Below are 20,027 nucleotides of genomic sequence, written 5' to 3'. Positions count from 1 at the left end.
TAGTCTCATCTGTAACCAGGTGCTTTGTCTGCCCTGCTCACGGGTTCATTGTGCTGCTCCAGTGGGATGACATATAGCAAAGTGCTTTCTTTGAAGGTTATAAAGCAGTAGCGTGTATAGAGCGTTAGCCTTATTTGAGTCAGACAAAGGACCGGGTCACAAACCCTGCTGGAGCAGAGGGACTCGGAGCTCCACCCACCCCTCCCCACTCCGCCAAACGCACAGCCTTCTGGGGTCTCGTGACCCAAGAGACCATGAACTGAAGCCATTGCTGAGGGTGGGGCCCGCCCCCTAGCCCTGGACCAGGGATTGTCACCTGACTGATGAGTACCTTTCCTTGTCTTTTCCCCTGTGTCTGTTGGCTTCTTTGTCTTGGTTGTGCATGTGTGTGGCTGCATGTGTGGTCCCCTGGGGCCCTCGTGCTCGCTGATTTGGGCATGGTATCTGCATGTGTGGCCCCGGGCTGCCTCCTGGAATCTGCCGGTTCCTGGGTGTCCTGCCTGGGCCATGTCCTGGCCGGGCTCTGTGCCTTGTGCCTCCTGAAGAAGGGATCGGGGAGGTGCTGGAGAAGGAAGACTGCATGCAGGCCCTGAGCGGGCAGATCTTCATGGGCATGGTGTCCTCCCAGTACCAGGCCCGGCTGGACATCGTGCGCCTCATCGACGGGCTGGTCAACGCCTGCATCCGCTTCGTCTACTTCTCTTTGGAGGATGAGCTCAAAAGCAAGGTGGGGGAGCGCCCCCACCCCCGCCACTGCTCCCACTGACCCTTTTCCCCATGGCCTTTTGGGCCCATCTGTTCATTGCCATCTGCCCGGTGCAGGTGTTTGCAGAAAAGATGGGCCTGGAGACGGGCTGGAATTGTCACATCTCCCTCACGCCCAATGGTGACATGCCCGGCTCTGAGATACCCCCCTCCAGCCCTAGCCACGCTGGATCCCTGCACGATGACCTGAATCAGGGTGAGGGCACAGGTTTGGTGTGGACACGAGGTGGGTGTGGGTCATTCCCCTTCCTTGGGGCTACAACTAGAAAGAGCCTCCATGGATCCCTCCCTTGGAAAATGGCTCTGATCTCCCTGCGGCAACGGCAATCGACGGGGTGGGGCGAGAGGACACCTCGAAACAGGAAGTTTTGCGTCATCTGCAAGGCAAGGAAAGGCCCCCAGAAGTCTGGCCCCAAGGTGAGGGACAGGCTTTTGTCCCCACAGTGTCCCGAGATGATGCGGAAGGGCTCCTCCTGATGGAGGAGGAGGGTCACTCGGACCTCATTAGCTTCCAGCCCACGGACAGCGACCTCCCCAGCTTCCTGGAGGACTGCAACCGGGTACGATGCGGGGCGGGGGGTGGTCTGTGTCCCCAGAGCCCTGGGCTTGGCCCATGGCTTGTCCAGGACAGAGGAGTGAGGGAGGAGGGACCCTGAGGCAACTGGCATCTCTGCTCTCTGCAGGCCAAGCTGCCCCGGGGCATCCACCAGGTGCGGCCCCACCTGCAGAACATTGACAATGTGCCCCTGCTCGTGCCCCTCTTCACCGACTGCACCCCCGAGAGTGAGTACCCTGGTGGCGGCTACTCGGCCAGCCCGGCCCTTGTGCGGAGCGCTGCCAGTGCGTGGGCACCCCGCGGGCTCTGGAGGGATGTCGGTTTCCCACGCAGGGCGTGGAGGAACCTGGGCTGGGAGGAGCTGGGGGTCTTGTGGGCTGGAGCCTTGGTGGCCCGTTCTAGGGAGTCAGAAGTGACAGTATTCATACGATGTTCACAAAATTGGGGGCCCCAAAGAGGGGCCTGTTTTCCCTCGTCTCCTGCTTTGTACTGTGGGTCTCTGCCCAGCACCCCACGTGGGGCTCGCCTGCCTGACTCTTGTGCCCCCCGACTCTGCCCCCTCAGCCATGTGTGAGATGATCAAGATCATGCAGGAGTATGGGGAGGTGACCTGCTGCCTGGGCAGCTCTGCCAACCTGCGGAACAGCTGCCTCTTCCTCCAGAGCGATATCAGGTCAGGGTGACACCCCAGAGCCGGGGGCCAGCCTCTTCCTCCCAGAGACCCCACAACTGATCTTGCCCTGGTCGGGACCAAGGAACCTGGACTTGGCGGGGAGAAGAGGGAGCAGGTGCTTGCTCAGTCCCGTGGGAGACGGGGTCTTGGCACGCTTGAGCTGATGGGTATGCTTCCCCCCTACGCTGAGCAGCATTGCCCTGGATCCCCTGTACCCATCCCGCTGCTCCTGGGAGACCTTTGGCTACGCCACCAGCACCAGCATGGCCCAGGCCTCGGACGGCCTTTCTCCTCTGCAGCTCTCGGGGCAGCTCAACAGCCTGCCCTGCTCCCTGACCTTCCGCCAGGAGGAGACCATCAGCATCATCCGGCTCATCGAGCAGGTGGGGGCTCGGGGGGGCTCGGGGGCAGGGGGGCAGGTCCTGCTTGGGGTGGGCAGTCGCGACGCAGGACCGGCCTGAGCTCCCAAGGGTGGTTCACCTCCAGGCGAAGCTCTCCCAGGCCATTGACTTTGCCTCCGCCCCTCCCTAGTGGGAACATCTGGGGCATCTGGCTCTTGGCTGAAGCTTATCAGCTGTGGGGCCTGAGAGAGACCACAACCTGTCCCTCCCGGTCCCTAGGCTCGGCACGCCACCTACGGCATTCGCAAGTGCTTCCTCTTCCTGCTGCAGTGCCAGCTGACTCTCGTGGTCATCCAGGTGAGGTGGGGCCAGCACGGGCATCGCCCATCCCTGCTCACTCCTTCGCTCAAGGGCCGGTTGAGAGGCTGGGAGGATGCAGCACAGCCTGGGGGGCCCCCAGAGCCTCTGTGAACCCCCTGGGCTTTTGGAGATGACCCCGCCGGCAGCATAGTGTCCCCTCCAGCGCCATCTCCTCTCAGCCAGGACGTGAGTCTCTGTCTGGGCACAGGGCGAGTCAGCCCTGGGGCTCCCAGTGTCTTACTCTTTGCCAGAATCTAATCGTGCTTCCTGGCTTCTCCTGGTTCAGTTCCTCTCTTGCCTCGTCCAGCTGCCGCCAATCCTGAGCACCACCGATATCCTGTGGCTGTCCTGCTTTTGCTACCCTCTGCTGAGGTGAGGGGCCGGGCCGCCCCTCCGTGCCCAGGCAGGCAGGGTCGGGATGTCACCAAGTGTCCCCAGGAGCCCAGGTTCAGGGAGCCATGCTCAGTGCTCACTTCTGGCACAGGAGGCCCGGGGGCACTCTCTCCCTTGTCTTATCCCATCTGCCCAGCAGACTTGCCCTCACTCTCAGGACTCCCGAAATCCTTCCCACATGAGAATTGGGGGACAGAGGGTCACAGTCACCACCCTTCACTGAAGTTCCTGCTTTTCAGCATCTCTTTGCTGGGGAAGCCCCCCCATAGCTCCATCATGTCTATGGCAACGGGGAAAAACCTTCAGTCCATTCCTAAGAAGGTAAGCAACGTGGAGCCCTGTGAGCCTGGGCTTTTCCTGAGGAATGTCAGTATGGAGGGGGCTGAGCCTTGGGGGAGGGAAGGGGGGGGAGGAATTCCATCGGAACTTCCCCAGACCAAGGGGGAGGGGTGGTACAGAGCTGGGAAAGATCCTTGCTCCTTATCCCCCGGGCCTGCCCACTGACTGAGGACCCCGTTGAATCCATGCGCCAGAGGGGCGGCTGCCACAGGAGTGACGGGCCTCCTCTTCCGGCAGACCCAGCACTACTTCCTGCTCTGCTTCTTGCTCAAGTTCAGCCTCACCATCAGCTCATGCCTCATCTGCTTTGGCTTCACACTGCAGAGCTTCTGCGACAGCTCCCGGGTCCGTAACCTCACCAACTGCTCCTCCATCATGCTGCCCAGGTGGGTCCCGTCCTGACACCCCCGCCCTGGTTTCCCTCCCTGGGGCCCAGAGAAAGCTGAGCCCACACCTTGCTTTGGCAGCCAAGCCGACACGGCTCCAGCCTGGTTTGACGACTTCGCCAACGGGCTGCTGCCGGCTCAGAAGCTCGCCGCCGCCCTGACCGTCCTGCACACTGGTGAGGGGCTCCCCGGGGCTGGTGGGGCACCCTGGGGACCAGGCCTCTGGCCGTGCGAAGTCTGACACCCGCCACTGACCCCATTTTCTCCAGTCTTCATCTCCATCACCCACGTGCATCGCACCAAGCCCCTGTGGAGAAAGAGCCCCTTGACAAACCTCTGGTGGGCGGTGACCGTGCCCGTGGTGTGAGTCTCTCTGGGATGGAGGGTGGGAGCAGGGGAGGGGCTGCAGCGGGGCTGTGATTTGAGGGCGGGCTTTGGGCCAGAGGTTGAAGGGTGCCCTCCTTAAGCTGTTCCCGCTGAGAAAAGCAGGGAAGGAAGCAAGAGACCCCGGCTGACGCAGGGCTGCCACCTCCTGCAGGTTGCTGGGGCAGGTGGTCCAGACAGCAGTGGACCTGCAGCTGTGGACACACAGGGACAGCCACGTCCACTTTGGCCTGGAGGACGTGCCTCTGCTGACGTGGCTCCTGGGCTGCCTCTCCCTGGTCCTCGTGGTGGTCACCAACGAGATCGTGAAGCTGCACGAGATTCGGTGAGCCACCGGCTGGGTGCCCCCTCTGGGCCTGGGCGTGTTCCCTAAGCCCGTCACCTCCTGGGGCACCGTTCCCCTGCCTTCCCACCGCCGCCCCGCCCTCCTCCTCGGGTGTCCTGCCCGTCCCCTGGTCTGGAGGTCTGCGCTAACCTGGACTTTAATCTCCCGCCCCACCAGGGTCCGGGTCCGCTACCAGAAGCGACAGAAACTGCAGTTTGAAACTAAGCTGGGCATGAACTCTCCCTTCTGAGCCACTGGCCGTGGTGGTCATAGTTGCCCTGGATCCTAGGGCTAAAGCCAGACCCACTTCTGAGTCTGGGGAGTTGATATCATGAATGTTTCAGGGTTTGCTCTTGCGCCCCATGGCGTTGGAGGCCCAGCTCCCGGTGTCAGACCCAGCTGTCGTCCTGCCCCCGGGGATTACTGAAGAGATGCTGAGCTGTGGCCTTGGCGTCAGGACAGTCTGGCTCTTCCTCACCAGGGGGAGACCCTGGGCTCTTGAATGTATGACCTCGTGCGCCTAATAGAGGGGCCCTCAGCCCCCGCCACCTGTGGGCCGCGCCCCTTCAGGGTCACCGAACGCAGCACCCTCTGCTCTTGGGTTTTCAGGCAGAGCCATGAGCCGTGGGGCTGAGCTTCCACCTTTTGTGGGAGAGCAGCCGTGGGAGGTCTGAACAGCTCTCTGGGCCACTGTTGAAGGCAGGGGTGGTGGTCCATCCTCCCTGTGCCCCTCTCATCCTGTGTTCCTGGGGCAGGGGCCTGGATTTGGTCCCGAGTACTTTCCCTCCCTTCCTCTGCGGGAGAGCCTCACACCGAGACCTGAAGATGAAGCAGAGCCCCGGCCTGGCCCTGGAACCTCCTCCCGTGCCTGCCCTCAAGCTGGCGGAGAGAGCCAGTCCTGGGGTACGGCCCAGGGCTCCTTTCAGCCCCGGCCCTAGTTATCCTGTGAGAATGTTTTCACTGGTGTATTATTTTTTACTGGAAATGAGCCTTTTAGGAATGAATACAGACTGGTTTGTATTAAAACTGATAAATTCCTGAAGAAAAACCTGTGGCTGGTCCATGAGGCAGCCACTAACGGACCTACCCAAGGCTTCGGCCAGTGACGGAGCCCCTCCGCAAAGGTGAGGAGGGGAGGGCCCAAGCCTTCCTCCTTGCACATCAGTGGGAGCGCTCGGGTCCGGCTCAGGCGCGACCCCTGGCTCAGAGGTCCATGGCGCAGATCCAAACACACAGCCCGATCACGTGGAATGACACTTTCATTGGTGTTAGTTGGGGGAAGAGGTTAATGGTTACAGAGCCGGGGCCTGGGCCAACCAGGCTTCCAGCCCCAAGGTGGGCAGTGGGTGCTCTTGCTGTGGTCCGAAGCCCCTCCCCCACTGCGTCCTCTCAGGCAGTTATAGATAGAATAAATTCCATTTAAAATATATGCATTTCTCTCTGCTTAAAAAATAACATTTACAGTTGGGAACGTCTGGACTTTGGGGGACCTGTGAATCCCACTGCCCCCACCCCCACCAGCTTTGCCTCACTGAGGGCAGGCAGGGGCGGCGAGAGAGGCCGGCCTGGCCGCTTGTTTACGTGTCCTGTGAACACCTGCGGGGGACCAGGCCAGACACACCACCTCCTCCAGCCTCTCGGCGCCAGGACAGCACAGTGGGTGGCCAGAGGACCTTGGCACAGGGGCTTGAGACACTGGGGGGACAGAGAAAGTACCCCAGAAGCCCGGCCACCACCTCTTTCTTCCTGGAGAGGAAGCTCTCACCAGGGTCCCTGTCCAAGAGGCAGGGCCATCCCGTCAGGTTACACACTGGGAGGGGGCTCTGCTGAGGTGTCCAGTTCTGACGAGTCCCCTCAGCTCCCCTGGGGGCCACCTCCCAGAGCCCTAGTGCCGACAGCCGCTGGCTTGGAGCAGCAGGAGGGACCCCGCTAGGGCGGCAGGGGCAGCGTCCGTGCCGGGGGAAAGGCAGTGGCTGAGGAAGGTCACGGTGGGCACTGCTGCGGGCTGCCAGCAGGTCCAGCTCAATCCAGCATGGCATCCAGCTGGTTAGCCAGGGCGTCGAACATGGTGCTGATGTCATCCAGGATGTGCTTGGTGGAGGTGCCCGGGGGGCTGCAGCAGGGGAAGGACCAGGTCAGATTAGCCAGCGGTCTGCACCCTGCCGGCCCTGGGCAAGGGGTCTGCTAGTGAGAGCGTGGTTGGTGCGCACACTTTGTGTGCATCTTCTCCTAATTCTCACAACTTCCCGAAGCAGTAGGAGTTACCGTTCCCTTCCTTGCACAGAGACGCTGGGGCTCACAGGGAGAAGTGACTTGCCCAAGCTCACGTGCCTCTAAGTGGCGGCCACCAGGATTCCCTGCAGGTCAGATCTGGGTGACCCCAGGCCCAGGCTCCTCCCATCCCAATAGGGGCCCCCCAGCCTGAGGATCTGCCCGACGTGATGGTGACACCCCCCTCCCATCATTCCCGGAACCCTGGGAAAAGGATTCAGGATTCGGGAGGAGCTGCCCTTACGCCGCCTTCTCCCCCTCTGAAGCACCCAGCACCCCTCACCCCTCTCGCTCCTCAGCACCAATGCTCTTCTCTGCGGCCCGCAATGCAGCTGCCAGGGATGAGCTGGTCTGCTCCAGTCTCTGCTGGGCCCGGCCTGGGCCCGTGGCCCCAGTGTTCTCTGGCCTTGGAGGGGGCACAGGGCGGGGGCCGAGCCGGGGAGCCAGCTTGGGGCCAGAAAATGCCAGCTGGGTGCAGGCCACAGACACAGGCTTGGGGGCTGTTCCTGCAGAGACAAAGAGGTTGGCTTGTGACTCAGCTGGGCTGGGCACGAGCCCTGCCACCACCACCCTCTCCCCGCAGGTCCCGCCTCGCACCTGCTCCGGGCACCTTGAGGAGGGCAGCGGGCGGAGCCGGGGGCTCCATCTCCCCGGGCCGCCGACTGTGTTCCAGAGCTGGCCCAGGGCAGGGGGCTGCGGGGGGCTGGGTCGGGGGGCTGGGAGACAGAGGGGCTGGAGCTCCGGGGTTTGGGAGGCCGCTAGGGTCAGGCCGGGGAGGGCTGGCAGAGGCCGAGGGGGACTCGCCGGGGGTCTGCGAGGACAGGGGGGTAGGGGGGCCGGGCGTGGCGCCGGCCGCCCCGAAGGCCAGGAGGGCTGTCTGCAGGGGCCCCCTCTCCCGGCATTTGGGCCTCCGCTTAACAGTGTCTGACTCCGTGAGGTTGAAGTCGAGGCCAGCAGGCACGGGCGTCTCCCGGGGTGGGGGGCCCGCCGGCTTGGGCCTCTGTTTGATCGTCAGGTTCCCCTCCTCCGCGAACGGGAGCCCCTCCCCTGAGCTGCCCCGAGACGGGGGTGTCCCCTCGGGCCCTGGGTCCTCCTCCTCTGTGTCCGATGCGGTGCCCGCTGGGGCGGGCAGGCCGGGGGGCTCCGAGGGGCCCGTGGGTTCACTGAGTGTTCGCCTCCGGGGCCCCAGGGCCCCCTCCTTGGGCGCTGGGCTTCCATCTGGCGGCGGCGGCGGCTCCAGGGTGGGGCCAGAGACGGAGCTGAGGCGCTTGGGGGGCGGGGGCGGGGGGCCTTTGCGGCGGGCCCGCAGGGCGAAGGACTGGCTGCGGGGCGCCCCTCGGGTTGGGGTCGGGCTGGGGCTGGTCCGGGCGAGGGCGCTGCGTCCTGGTCGCCGAGTGAGGGTGGCGTAACTGCCCAAGGCGCTATCCACTGGCCCTTCGGCCTCCCCCTCGGCTTCCCCCTCGGCCGGGCTGGGGCGGCTCAGGCTGTGGGACCGGCGCTTGGGCCGAGGCGGGTCTGGAGGAGTGGCCAGGGGGCCGGCCAAGTAGGAGAAGGCCCGGGGTGCGCCAGGAGGCGGCCCTGGGGCTGGGCTGGAGGGCGAGCCCTGGGGGTACATAAAAACATAAGGGGGGGCCCCTTGGCCAGGAAGTGGGGAACAAAGCTTAGGGGGCCGCTCTGTGCCCTCTGGAAGATTCCTCTCCTGTGGGGTGTTGGGGTCTCCGCCACTGGGCTGGGAGGCAGGCTGTTCCTGCGAGTGCCCGGACCCCCGTGAGCGTGCCCCGATGCTCTCCTGGCTGGGGGAGCGGGCAGGGGGCAGGGGGAGCGGCTCAGGGCCACCCCCTGCCATGGCCGCCTGTAGCTCTGGGCTCAGCTCGCTGCCCTGGAAGGTGAGGAGGCGCGGGCCAGCCACAGCCGGACCGTCCCCATTCTCCAGCCCCTCGATGGCCATCAGCTCCGGGCCCCTGGCCAGCCGGCGGCCGCCGTCACCTGGGGCCTCCCCCTGCAGTAGGCCCCGCCGCAGCTCAGCCAGCCGCTTCACCCCCAGCATGAGCTTCTTCTGATGACCTGAGAGGGGTGGATAGAGGCGGAAGGGTTAGCTGGGGCTGGAAAGGGTCGCCCTCATCCCTCCTGGACCCCCGAAACATTTTGGAGACTCTCCAAGGCACGCGGGGGCCCAGCCAGAAGGCCCAGAGCAGTCCTCACCGAGCTTGTTGACTCCGATCTCCTGCAGCTCCTCCCAAGTGAGGTCGGCCACCAGCCCCATGGAATCGTAGCCGCTGCTCACCAGCTGCTTGTGGTACTGCGGCAGCCCCAGCGCGCACAGCCACTCCAGCAGGTCTGCCTGCAAAAGCAGCACCGTCGGCCCCCAAGCCAGGAAGGCACTGCAAAGCCGCAGCTGAAGGTGGGAGCCCGTGCCCATCGCCCACTCACCGGGATGTAGTTGGGTAACCACTCGGCGATGCTGAGCTGGGCGATCTCTGAGGCGATCTTCTTCCTGTGCCCGGGCTTGGTCACCCCGATGGCCGTCAGGTCCTGCCACACAGAGTCATGCCATCAGGCCCCCTCCTCTGCCCACTGGTTCCTGCACTGCCTTCCCGCTGCAGCACCTACCTCGGGTGTCATGCGGCTGAGAGTTGGCACGTCATAGCCAGCCTGCAGAAAGTGGGCAGTGTAGCCCTCCAGCTGGAACTCGCTGAGCCAGTTATGAATGGCCTGAGCGTCCTGTGGTGTGGGGGGAGGGGTGAAGTTAATGGAGCTGAGTCTGCTGGGGCGGGGGCGGGGGTGGGGTGCCAAGGCCACAGACCAGCCACTGACCCCAGCCTCCCCAGGGGCCTGGTCTGAGCAGGGACTTAAGTCCACACTGAGGCCCATCGCAACCCCTACCCTGGGCTCGCAGCCCACTCCCCAGTGCGGGTCACACCTTCCCCTCCAGCAGCTGCTCCGGCCTCACGTCCTGGGTGAAGAGCAGCTCCCCGGAGCGGTAGTTGGCCAGAGGGCGGTGGTTTGGGTTGTCTTCAAGGAAGGAGAGAAATGGAATCAGGGTGGCTGGATGAAGGGGCGCCAAGCCCTCAGCCTCCCCACCTGCACCGCTCCTAGCCCACCCAGGTCCCAGTCTCCCTTCCTACCTGCCAGGGACGGGGGGTGCAGTCCTGGCAGCACCTGGTCCTCTCCAGCAGAGGGCAGTGGCTGGAGACAGAAGGAGCTGACTCTCACTTGGGGAACTGGCAGTGGGTGTGGGGGGCCCGGCCCTGGTCCCAACCAACGCCTCCCCCCCGCCCCCCCAACCTGGGCATTCTCAATAAGGAGGCCGGTGCTGTGGCCGTTGGTGCCCTCGGAACTCTGTCCGCTGCCGGCACTGCGGATGCTGCCCACGCTGCCCTCGCTGCCCACACTGTTCCTGTCACCTGCTGCAGGGGGCAGAAGCCAAGGGGTTAGAGCCCCAGTTGGCCCTGCCAACAGCTGACTGGCAGCTTGCCAGAGCCAGATGTTTACCCCGGTACCCAGCACCGCCCCCCTGGGAGGAGGTACCTGGGCTGTCTGGGCTGAGGCCCACCCGAGGCAGCTGGCCATAGGTAAGGGGGTGCAGAGGGTCATCAGCAGGGGGCTGTGGTGTCCTGGAGAGGCCTGGGCGCAGGGTGGTGGACGCAGAGGGGAGGCGGGGTGCAAGGACGCCCACCCGCTTGCTGACCACTTCAACGATGCCCGGGGGGAAGTAGCCCACACGGTCCGTGCCCCTCTGGCTCTCGTGGATGTGGCCCTTCCAGCGGCCGTCGGGATGCTGCTCAAGCACCTGGGGCAGATGGGCAGGGGGACGGGCGATGCCACGGTCACGTGCTGCACCAAGTGCCCAGCCCTGCAGCTGCGGTCCAGCTCTCCCCGTCCCCCCGGGGAGCTGGCCTCTGGTGCCCAAGTCGGCCCACAGTTCTGGCCCTGCCACCAGCATCCAGCCCAATCCCCTGGGTGCCTCCAGGGCATACCAACAAGAGTCTGGAGTCAGCCTGGGTCCAGATCCCAGCTCCACTGCTTGCTAGCTTGTGACTTTGGACAAACTGCTTTCATTCTCTAAGCCTCAATTTTGTCAGCTCCAAAAAGGAAATGGTAAGAGCACCTACCTTACCTGGATTGGGAAGAATTCAACGAGATCGTGCATATAAAGACCCTAACACAGAGCCTTATCCACAGTAGGTGCCCAAGTAAGTGACAGCAATCATTTGTGTTCTCGAAGGAATGCCTGCAGTGGGTCCTCACCGTGATGACGTCCCCTGCCCGGACATTGAGGGCAGTGGGATCGTGGAGGTTCCAGAAATCCTTGAGTGCTCGGACCTTCAGGATCCCTGAGGCCTCTAAAAGAAGGAGGACAGGTGTCATCTGAGGGTACTTAGGGCATCTTCCCACCCCTCCAGTCCCCTGTTCATGACCCTCCCCCAGGTCCCTGCCGCATCATCCCCGCAGCAACCCCCCAGACCAGCCCGGGGCCCAGGAGCGTGACATCCGCTCCTGCTCCACTTCCTGGGACCCTCTGGAGTGGCTCCGGATTCCCTGGGCTGGGTCTTCTCCCCCACACGCTCACCCCGCAGTAGCTGCTTGATTTCCCGGCTGGCCTGGGAGGTGGTGAACTGATTCACGATGTCCAGCGCCGTCTGGTTATACGTGTTCCGAATGTTCACGTCCACCCCACCCTGGGTGCACAGTGCGGGGTGAGCCTGTGCTGAGCGCCTGGTTTGTCGCTTCTCCCAATTCTCACAGCTACCCAGCAGGTAGTTACTATTTTCAGATTTTACAGATGAGGAAGTGGAAGCTCAGAGATAGGGTCAAGGATGAGCTCAAGGTCACTCAGCTAGTAAAAGGCAGAACCGGGCCTTGAACCAGGTCCGTCTGCTCTCCAGCCACTTTGCACGGCCCCCACCCATGCAAAACACCACGTTGCCAGTGGAGACCCCCTCCCTTGCCACCTCAGCCGGTCTTGGACCCGGCACCCGCTGGGGACCCGTCCACACCCGCGGGCTGACCAGGGGTCCACACGCACCTCCAGGAGCAGCCGCACCACCTCGGTCTTGCCATACAGCGCGGCCTCGTGGAGTGCCGTGCCTGTCTTGGTCTGGCGGTTGATCTCAATCCCAGCTCTCAGGAGCTGCCTGTGGAGGGGAGGGTGAGTTACTGGGGCAGAGGGCAGGGGGTGGGGAAGGAGAGGAAGCCGATTGCTGGGGTCTGGGAGAGAGATCCAGAGCGAGGGTGAAGAGGGCAGCAGGGCAGGGCACTGAGGGGACGTCGCCAGTCCCACCGGAAGAGGATGAGGATGTTGGGGGGGCCCCGGTGGATACCTGATGACCTCTCTGTGGCCATTCTTGGCAGCCAAGTGCAGGGGTGTGGTATAGTTGGGGTCACACGGGTCCTTGGCCTCACCCTCCAGCAGTGCCACACATAAGTGGCTGTTCAGTAACAGCTGGGCCACCTGCAGCAACCAGCACTCAGGTAGGGCCTCCTCCTGAGACCCCCCCCAGATGCCCAGAACCCAGTACCCCAAGGGCAGCAGGCCCCACCTTGAGCCGTCCAAATTCGCAGGCCAGGTCCAAGGGTGTCTTCTTGGCCTTGTTGACCAGGCACGGGTTGGACTGATGCTGGAGGAGCATTTCTGACTGGGGTGGAGTGAGCCAAGTGAGGGGTCTGGCCTGGCCGGGCCCCCGTGCCAGCCCCCCTCTCCCTGCCCCCGCGCCCCTGTAGGCTGGCAGGGTCACGTACCACTTCATAGTGTCCGTACTGGGCAGCCAGGTGCAGCGGGATCTGCCCATCCAGCGAGGCGGCGTTCACGGCCGCAGAGGCCCGCAGTAGCAGCCTCACGGGCTCCAGCCGGCCCTGCCAGGCTGCGTAGTGCAGCGGTCGCATGCCTGACAGAGGGAAGGGGTTTCTAAAGGAGGTCGAGGGATGGCGTGGGGCCGGAGGAGGGAACTGAGCAGAGCCTGGAGCCACCCCAGCTGGAGGGGAGAAGCGAAGCTGGCTTCACCCGGGTTTGCTCAGGGAGAGGTCCGGCTGTCTGGGGCTGAAGCCAGAATCCCACCTTGTCCACCACGGATGATCTGGTGACCTTGTAACGGTGATGTAACCTCAACTTCCTTACCTGGATAATGGGATGTCAGTCCCACCCACTACCCCAGAAGGCTGTGAAGACTGAAGAGGTAAAGCATTTGCAAGTTCAGAGAAGCTATGCCAACATCTATTAGCATTGCTACGATGTAGCACGGGCAAACTCTGACCACAGGGTCTGGGGTACGGCTACACTGGGCTCTCACCATTGCTGTCCTTGATGTCAACGGTGGCCTGAGCCTCCAGCAGCAAGGCTATGAGCTCCAGGCTGCCCCCCAGGGCGGCGTGGTGGAGAGCCGAGAATCTGGTGTGGTGGGACACAAGGTCGGGGGTGTCAGTGAGCGGCCCCCCGCCCCCAAATCCTGGTCTTCCACAGCAGACCCATCCTGGGGGCTGTCAGGGATGAGTTATTTGCCCACTGCACACCCGGCCCCCCACCCTGCCAGCCCTGCCACGGGAGCCAGAGCAGCCGGGCCGCAGCATGAAAGGGCTCAGTGTCTGCGCTGAGAGGCCTGTTTGTCTGGCCTCCCTCACAGCCAGCCCAGGGGAGGGGGCCGTGGGAGCAGGAGCCCGAGGGCTCCTATCCTCCAGGGAGAAAAGGGAGCCTAGCAGGAATCTGACCCAAGGAGGCCCCTCAGAGAGGCACCAGGGCCCCCTCCCCTCCCTCAGGGATAGCTCCACGGGCAGGCGCGCGGGCAGGGCCCTGAGCTCTCGGCAAACACGCTTCAAGGGCCAAGTTTGAGAGGGGAAGGGACTCTAGGCCCCAGGTCTTTCCACTGCCCCTCCCCCCCCCAGAGTTTTCAAGAGGGACGGGGACTCCTGCTCACCCATCAGCATCCTGGTAGTTGACGTTGAGTCTCTTCGTGGAGCCAAGGAGCTCTGGGGGTCAGAGCGGGAGGCATCAGGGCACCCTCAAATGATCCGCCCTTACCCACACCTAACTCAGTGCGCCCTCCCCGCCCACCTCCCGCCTCCAGCTGACCTCTTGGAGTGCAGGAAAGCACCTGCCCCATGGCCCTTTAGCTGTCAGTCCCTATGGCTTCCCACCCTGGCCCATCAGCTGGAGGGCGCCGCTGCAGCAGTGGCCTGGCTTCCCTGGGCCCCCAGCCCCGCTTGTTTATAGGGTCAAAGGGGGGCGGAGATGGGGGGGGGACTGGCATGCTGTGCCCTCAAAGGACAGTCCCACGAGCGCATGGTTGGCATTCCTGCCTGAATGGGCCAAGGAGTGAGCCTCATTGTCCCACGGGCCGAGGGGGCTGGGAGAGAAAGCAGAGGGCACCAGAAGCTCGAGAGTAGAGGGCGGATGCCAGGGCTGGACTCAAAGGCCACACTGCCCGGCCCTAGGTCATCCCTGAGCGGAGCATAGTGGGGAAGGTGGCGTCACACAGACCTCACCATGCCCTGGCTCTGCCACATACTAGCGGTGTGATCTTGGACAAGTCACTTGACCTCTCGGGTTGTGTTCTCATCTGTAAAATGGGCTGATCACAGAAGCTGCTCACGGGGGTTGTGAGTACAATGCCTGACCCTTGTGAAAGATGGGAGCTCTCACCATTTAGCACTCCTTACATGTTAGCCATTATTACCAAGAGGCTGTCCTCCAGCGAAAGCTGGTACAGTCCCCCCAGGGCCCCTGTTAGGGGAGTAACTGCTGACTCTGCTGACTCTGCACCCACAGGCTCCTGGCAGAGAGCTCTGTGCCCCGGGGAGCAAGGGGAGGATGCTGGTTCATCCCCCTCTTGGGGACAGGGACGGGGTTCAGACAGGTGTGCTCCACGTGTGAGCCAGGGCGTGGGAGGGGGTGGGCCCTGAGGAGTGTTGCAGAGGGGAAGGAGAGTGCCTGTTACAGGCGGGCCCCTGCCTCCTGCTGGAACCCACCCCTGCCGGGAAGGAGGAGGCCTGGCTCAACCCGGCTGGGCAGGGTGCCAAGCATGCTGGTCCAGGCCTGCCCCCCAGGCCCTGGTGGGCCCCTGAATACCCCAGCAAGACAGGGCCTCATTCCAATAGGGAGGGACCAAGCCTGCAGTGAGGAGCACAGGATGGGGAGGGGGAGACAGCTACACTTAGGGCTGAGCCGAATTACGCTACAGCGAAAAGGTAAATACAGAGTCAAAGAGTGACGGAAGAGGTGAGGGGGTGGGGGCCACAGGAAAGAAACCCAGGCCTCCCAGCCTTCCTGTAGTCCCCTTGGAAAGTCCTTGTCACACAGAACCATTCAGGGCAGTGGAAAGAACAGGGGCCCTAGAAGCAGGAAGTGCGTGATTCAAATTCTTCTCCTTCTTACTGGCTGTGTGACCTTGGCCAGCCCTGGTACCTCTCTGAGCCTCAGTGAAGACAACGAGGTCAAGCAGGGAAGAGGCACAGAAAGTCCCTCCACCTACTGCCAGCCTGGACAGTCTGGGCTGGGGCAGCTCGGCGGTGAGATGCAGCCCCTCCGGGGAGTGGCAGGACAACATGACAGAAGGGACAGGAACAGGGGCAGGGCCAGGCTGGGTGGCTCTGTTCTTTCCAGAACAATGGCCGGAAAGGCGGTGGGGAGAGGCTCAGAGGGACTGAACTGGGGACCTTGGTGGGAGGGTGGAGGGTCCTAGGTTCTTGGCAGTGGCTCCCGGCACTTCCCCTGCGGTACAACCTTCTTCCCAGGCCTGGCTCTGCGGGTGGAAGGGTCGCTCCTCCTGATTTAGGCTCGGGCAGAGGATGTGAGCTCAGCGGGCCGCCCCCAGCCCACTCCATTTCCTCTGGCCAGAGAAGGAGACAGCTCAGAAAAGGGAGCAGGGGAGGGAGGGAGGAAGGGCAGAGGCAAGGCCAGGGCAACTGCAGCCCTCTCCTCCCAGCCACTTGCTCCCTGAAGAGGACCTGGGTAGGCAGGGAAAGCCGGCCCCCAGTGACCAGACATCAGATGCAGCAGGCTGAGGGAGCACCTCTCTTTGGACAGCCAGAAAGCTTTAGCCACCGCCCAGAGGGAAAAAAGGGAGCCCTGACACCTCCCTTCCAGCAGTTTCCTTTGCCTTTCTGGGTATGGAGCAGGAGTTTCCAGCCTCCCTTCTCAAAACTGCTTCAGAATCACCTGAAGAACTTTCGGATTTGCAGAGTCCCAGGCTCTCTGTGATGATTCTGTAATTCTGGGAGAGACCAGGGAGTCTGTACTTTCAGAACTATCCCTAGGTAATTCTGATGGGCAGCCGAGTGTGGCAGCACAGGGCAGAGGGCTCAGGCTTGTCTTTGATCTGCCACACGATGGCCGTGTGACCTTGGGCAAATCACTATCCCTCTCTGAGTGTCAGTTTCCTTATCTGTAAAGTGCATGTAGAAGAACCCATCTCCCAGGGAATAGAGGGGATTACAATATTTCATAAACTGTAGGGTCTGCAAAAGTCACCTTGTGATCTTTTTGTCACCAGCTTTCACAGCTTCTCAGAGGACTGGGAGGGGGGACAGGTGGTTCCAGGACCCTATCACTCTGTGCAAGTCCCCTGGGGAGTGGGGGGAAGGATCATCTTCCTCCACAGATGTTTCCCCCCCTGGGCACAGGGGACCTTCCTGGAGCCTAGGAGCCTGGCTGCAAGGTTTCTGCCACCAGCCTCCAGCCACTTGCCCTCCCGAGGGCCTCACTTTGAGGTCTGAGGCCCCAGGGCTGTGAGGTCAGCAGCAGCTCAACCAAGGCCCTACTGGGCAGGTTGCCAAAAGCAACACAGAGGTGAGGGGAGGAGGGGCAGTGGCTCCCACCTTGGGGCCTCCAGGGCCCTCCCTGGACCCTCCTTGGCACCTTCCCCCATCGGGCTCACCCTGCATCCACTCCCCCAGGGCACAGAGAGCACCCCTCACGATTCCATCTCCCTACACCCCGGCTGTCCTGCCCTGGTGTGTAAGTGGGGACACTCACACACGTGCACAACTCCCAGGCCCTTAAAATCCTTCTTTCCGGGCTTCCCTGGTGGCGCAGTGGTTGAGAATCTGCCTGCCAATGCAGGGGACACAGGTTCGAGCCCTGGTCTGGGAAGATCCCACATGCCGCGGAGCGACTGGGCCCGTGAGCCACAATTACTGAGCCTGCGCGTCTGGAGCCTGTGCTCCGCAACAAGAGAGGCCGCGATAGTGAGAGGCCTGCGCGCCGCGATGAAGAATGGCCCCCACTTGCCGCAACTGGAGAAAGCCCTCACACAGAAACGAAAACCCAACACAGCCATAAATAAATAAATAAATAAAATATTTAAAAAAAAAAAAAAAAATCCTTCCTTCCGGCACCCCACACTCCCAGGTGTGGGTGGGGATAATTGGACATCTTCAGGTAGCCTGGGGGACTCCTTCCTGTGCAAAGGGCCAAGCTGTGTCTTGCGCTAGAGCCCCAGAACTCCAGAAGGACCCTCTCTCCCCCAGCCTGAATCTGGTGGCAGGAGCCATCTCCTGTCCCTCCTGGTCCAGGAACTCAAGGGGACAAGTCCAGTGTCCTCCTGGGACAGTCCAGAGAGCTTGCCCTGAAGCCCAGAGGTCTACTCTCCTTGCAGGGTCTCACTGCAGAGGTACTCCGGAGATGGAAGTCAGGTGTGGCCACCTGTGCACAGAGCTCCCACAACCCTGTCGACTAGAGACCCCAGGCTGCAGAGAGACCTCCAGAAAATTAACTTTGGACACACACCCCCAGGGGACACAGGCAGATAAGTCAGGGGGATGGGGGCAGTTAGATAATGCTGAACTTTGTTTTAAGCAGAATTCTCTTTAAAAAGCTATCTTACAGATATCTCCATCAAGCTGACAAAAACACAGAGATGCTCTGGTTGGACGGGGGGGTGGGCGTGGAGGTTGAGCTCTAGCTATTCAGTCTTTCCCAACTCACTGCCAGAAACCCTACAGCTCCAAAGAACACATCGGAAAAACCACCTGCTAAAGGCAACTCCCTGAGGGCAGGACTTTTAGTTTGTCTTGTTCACTGCTGTGGCTCAGTGCTTAGAGCCTGGCACACAATAGGCACTCAAAAAAATTAGAATGAATGTACTTCAATCCTTTTACTTTACAGGTGAGGAAACTGAGGCCCAGAGAGGTAAAGTGATTTGCCTAAGGGTTCACAGCAAGGGGGACCCAACTTCCTCACCGGCTCTCCCACACAGAGGCACTCCCACCCCAAGCCCCCAGATCAGAGTGACCACCCAGGCCTCTCTCCACAGCCTGGCACTCAGGGGAGGGTCTCAGCTGGATAGTCACCCCATCAAGTACTCACTTGTCTTTGTGGCCTTGACCTTAGCCACCAGTTTCTGCACACCAGTCACATCTCCATTCTTGACAGCGAGGATCAGGTCCTGTTCTCGACCCATCCTGGTCCCTGGGCTGGGCTCTGAGCTCAGGAGTCCAGGGCAGAGGCAGGGAAACGGGTCTAAGCCGAGGTGTCAGGGTGCCATCGCTTGGTCCTCTGGAGGGCCAGGCGTCCAGGGGGAATGTGTCTGGTGTCCCAGGCAGTGGGCTTCTTGTTAGGCGCTGACGGGTACCCCCTCAAGGTGCTTCGTGAGCTGCCGCCACAAGCAGGAAAGCTGATCTCCGAGGGGGCAGAGGCTGTGTGGAAATCTGAACGGATATCAGCTTGCAGCTTCCGACAGCCCAGGGATGGGCCGGGACTGGGGGCGCCAATCTTTCCAACGTGGCTCAGGAGCACTAGTGCCCACCCAGAGAGCAGCCAGCATTCCCTCACACCTCAGTCAGCAGCGGTGGACATGTCTCAGGGATCTGGAAAAGGTGTGGTCCGCTGAAGGTCTGCTGAAGGCTGGGCCAGAGTCTGTAAGGGTCCCAGAAGCAGGGCTCAGAGAAAGAACAGGACAGGGCTTCCAGGGAGTCCCCCAATCACCCTGGCTGCCCTTCTGAGTCAAGGGAGGGGCTGAGCCACTCAAAAGGCGGAGGGAGCCGCCATGCATGAGAGGAGTATTTGGAAGCGGGGAGGTGGTGTTCTGGGAGGGGGAGGCTGAGTCACTGAGGCCCCAGGGCACCTGGCAGCACCTCAACCTGGGGCAGGAGGGGCCCTGGCAGCACGACACTGGGGCAGGTCGGGCCAGCAGCCTGTTCTCCACAGCCTGAGGCTCTGACACCCACAGACAACTGGTGGGCCAGGAAGTGGGGCCTGGGAGGGTCAGGCACAGGCAGACGGGCAGGGGTCACTCCCTGTGGAAGGTGCCTGCCCCCAGACTCTTCCCTATCCAAGCTTTGCTGTAATAGCTGGATGCCCTAGCCCCAGGGCTCTTTATGAATTCAGAGGGTGGAATGGGGAGTTAGGGCCCCCCATCTCTGGCAGGGTGTCTGCCTGCAGGACAGGGAAGCTTTACAGCACCTGTTGTTGACCCATCCTCACCCCTTGTGTGGGATGGGGAAGCAGCTGGGCAGAGAACAGAGGTGAGAGCCGGGGCACTGCTGGTAAATGGGGCTGCCTGCCCTCCCAAGCCTGAATCTGAGGCCCAGAGCCCAGACTTCACTTTGGAAAAGCTTACGTCAGTTCCTAGGTGGCCGAGAATTTGTTGCCCGAGTCCTGTGGCATGAGACCTGTGCAGGCCTGGGGCCCTAGCTGGGGTCCTCTTACTCCCCAAAAGTCCCAAGCCCAAACCAGATGGCACTCCAGCTCAAGGCCCGCGGCCGACATTGGGGGAGGGCGCCCCTGGCAGTGCATGGGGTCGGGCTGGCTCCCCCGCCCCCCGGAATGCCAGTCCAGCGCCGCGCAACCCCCCAACCCAGCCCAGCCCAGGCAGACCGGGGAACAAAGCGGCGGGAGGGACCGGGAGGGCCAAGCGCTGGAGGGATTGATGCGGGAAGACGATACAGGGGAGCGAGGAGGACGGAAGGACACGACAGATGAAAGCGCCCGCGGATTCCGCAAGAAAAGTTAGTTTGTGCCCGCCCTCAAGGGTGCTGACCCCCAGATCAGTCCCCGCAGTCTCACCTCTCCCAGCCTCCCCGCCGGGGGTCCGGCAGGTCCTGCTCGGTCCCTGGCACTCTGGACGGTGGCTCCCACTGCCCCCCTTACCCTTTTTCTCCTCCTTCTCCTCCTTTTCCAAGGCCGGCTCGGCGCCTCCCGCAGGAAATCCCGCCCCTCCCCCCTCCCTCCGGCCGGATCGGGAGCGGAGGGACCGTCCCGGCAGCGCAGTCGGACTGTCAGTCAGTGCCTACGGCCCCGCCCCGA

General features: G+C 62.5%; 2 protein-coding genes across 8 annotated transcripts in view; one reads left to right on the top strand and one right to left on the bottom strand.

Annotated features, from left to right (window-relative positions):
- The window catches only part of TMEM94 (transmembrane protein 94), a 35,149-nt gene extending 29,200 nt beyond the window's left edge, over positions 1–5,949 (top strand). Inside the window, exons 20-33 of one of the 4 annotated variants that reach the window (XM_057535857.1) lie at positions 549–727; positions 823–961; positions 1,210–1,325; positions 1,449–1,548; positions 1,886–1,994; positions 2,188–2,377; positions 2,615–2,692; positions 2,982–3,067; positions 3,328–3,409; positions 3,665–3,813; positions 3,895–3,989; positions 4,083–4,176; positions 4,352–4,522; positions 4,700–5,949. In XM_057535857.1, the coding sequence (XP_057391840.1) occupies positions 549–727; positions 823–961; positions 1,210–1,325; positions 1,449–1,548; positions 1,886–1,994; positions 2,188–2,377; positions 2,615–2,692; positions 2,982–3,067; positions 3,328–3,409; positions 3,665–3,813; positions 3,895–3,989; positions 4,083–4,176; positions 4,352–4,522; positions 4,700–4,772 (1,661 nt within the window). In that variant the 3' untranslated portion in view covers positions 4,773–5,949. Of the gene's footprint in view, positions 1–545; positions 728–822; positions 962–1,209; positions 1,326–1,448; positions 1,549–1,885; positions 1,995–2,187; positions 2,378–2,614; positions 2,693–2,946; positions 3,068–3,327; positions 3,410–3,621; positions 3,814–3,894; positions 3,990–4,082; positions 4,177–4,351; positions 4,523–4,699 lie in introns of those variants that run through there. The other 3 variants (XM_057535856.1, XM_057535858.1, XM_057535859.1) reach the window with 3 other exon arrangements.
- Positions 5,950–6,003: 54 nt separating this feature from the next.
- On the bottom strand, positions 6,004–19,987 carry CASKIN2 (CASK interacting protein 2). Of its 4 annotated transcripts, none has more exons than XM_007185674.3 (20): positions 19,872–19,987; positions 18,090–18,638; positions 13,702–13,753; positions 13,081–13,178; positions 12,533–12,678; positions 12,334–12,429; positions 12,115–12,245; positions 11,820–11,928; positions 11,364–11,472; positions 11,042–11,136; positions 10,322–10,583; positions 10,079–10,200; positions 9,919–9,979; positions 9,714–9,805; positions 9,404–9,514; positions 9,224–9,325; positions 8,996–9,134; positions 7,391–8,857; positions 7,077–7,299; positions 6,004–6,635 (listed from the first exon to the last, which is right to left on the bottom strand). In XM_007185674.3, exons 2-20 carry the CDS (start codon positions 18,181–18,183, stop codon positions 6,545–6,547), a joined length of 3,600 nt encoding a protein of 1,199 aa, XP_007185736.2. In that variant the 5' UTR covers positions 18,184–18,638; positions 19,872–19,987; the 3' UTR covers positions 6,004–6,544. The 4 variants fall into 4 exon arrangements, with proteins under 4 accessions (XP_007185736.2, XP_007185735.2, XP_057391843.1 ...); XM_007185673.3 differs by having other exon boundaries at positions 19,788–19,945; XM_057535860.1 differs by having other exon boundaries at positions 18,090–18,589; positions 19,872–19,926.
- Positions 19,988–20,027: the final 40 nt, after the last annotated feature.

The sequence above is a fragment of the Balaenoptera acutorostrata genome, chromosome 20 (assembly GCF_949987535.1).
Source record: "Balaenoptera acutorostrata chromosome 20, mBalAcu1.1, whole genome shotgun sequence".
Lineage (NCBI taxonomy): Eukaryota > Metazoa > Chordata > Mammalia > Artiodactyla > Balaenopteridae > Balaenoptera > Balaenoptera acutorostrata.
Note: the sequence above shows the minus strand (reverse complement) of the source record. Positions and strands in the feature narration are given on the sequence as shown.

Bases quoted from the DNA above. Each gene is read 5' to 3' on its own strand.
- CASKIN2 (XM_007185674.3), bottom strand. From the start codon at position 18,183: ATGGGTCGAGAACAGGACCTGATCCTCGCTGTCAAGAATGGAGATGTG. The intron at 8,858-8,995 runs GTGAGGACTGCT...CACCCCTCTCAG, and splicing joins GATCGGAGTCAACAAGCTCG to GTCATCAGAAGAAGCTCATG. The intron at 6,636-7,076 runs GTGAGGGGTGCT...CCCCTGCTGCAG, and splicing joins GGTGCTGAGGAGCGAGAGGG to CCCCCCGGGCACCTCCACCA.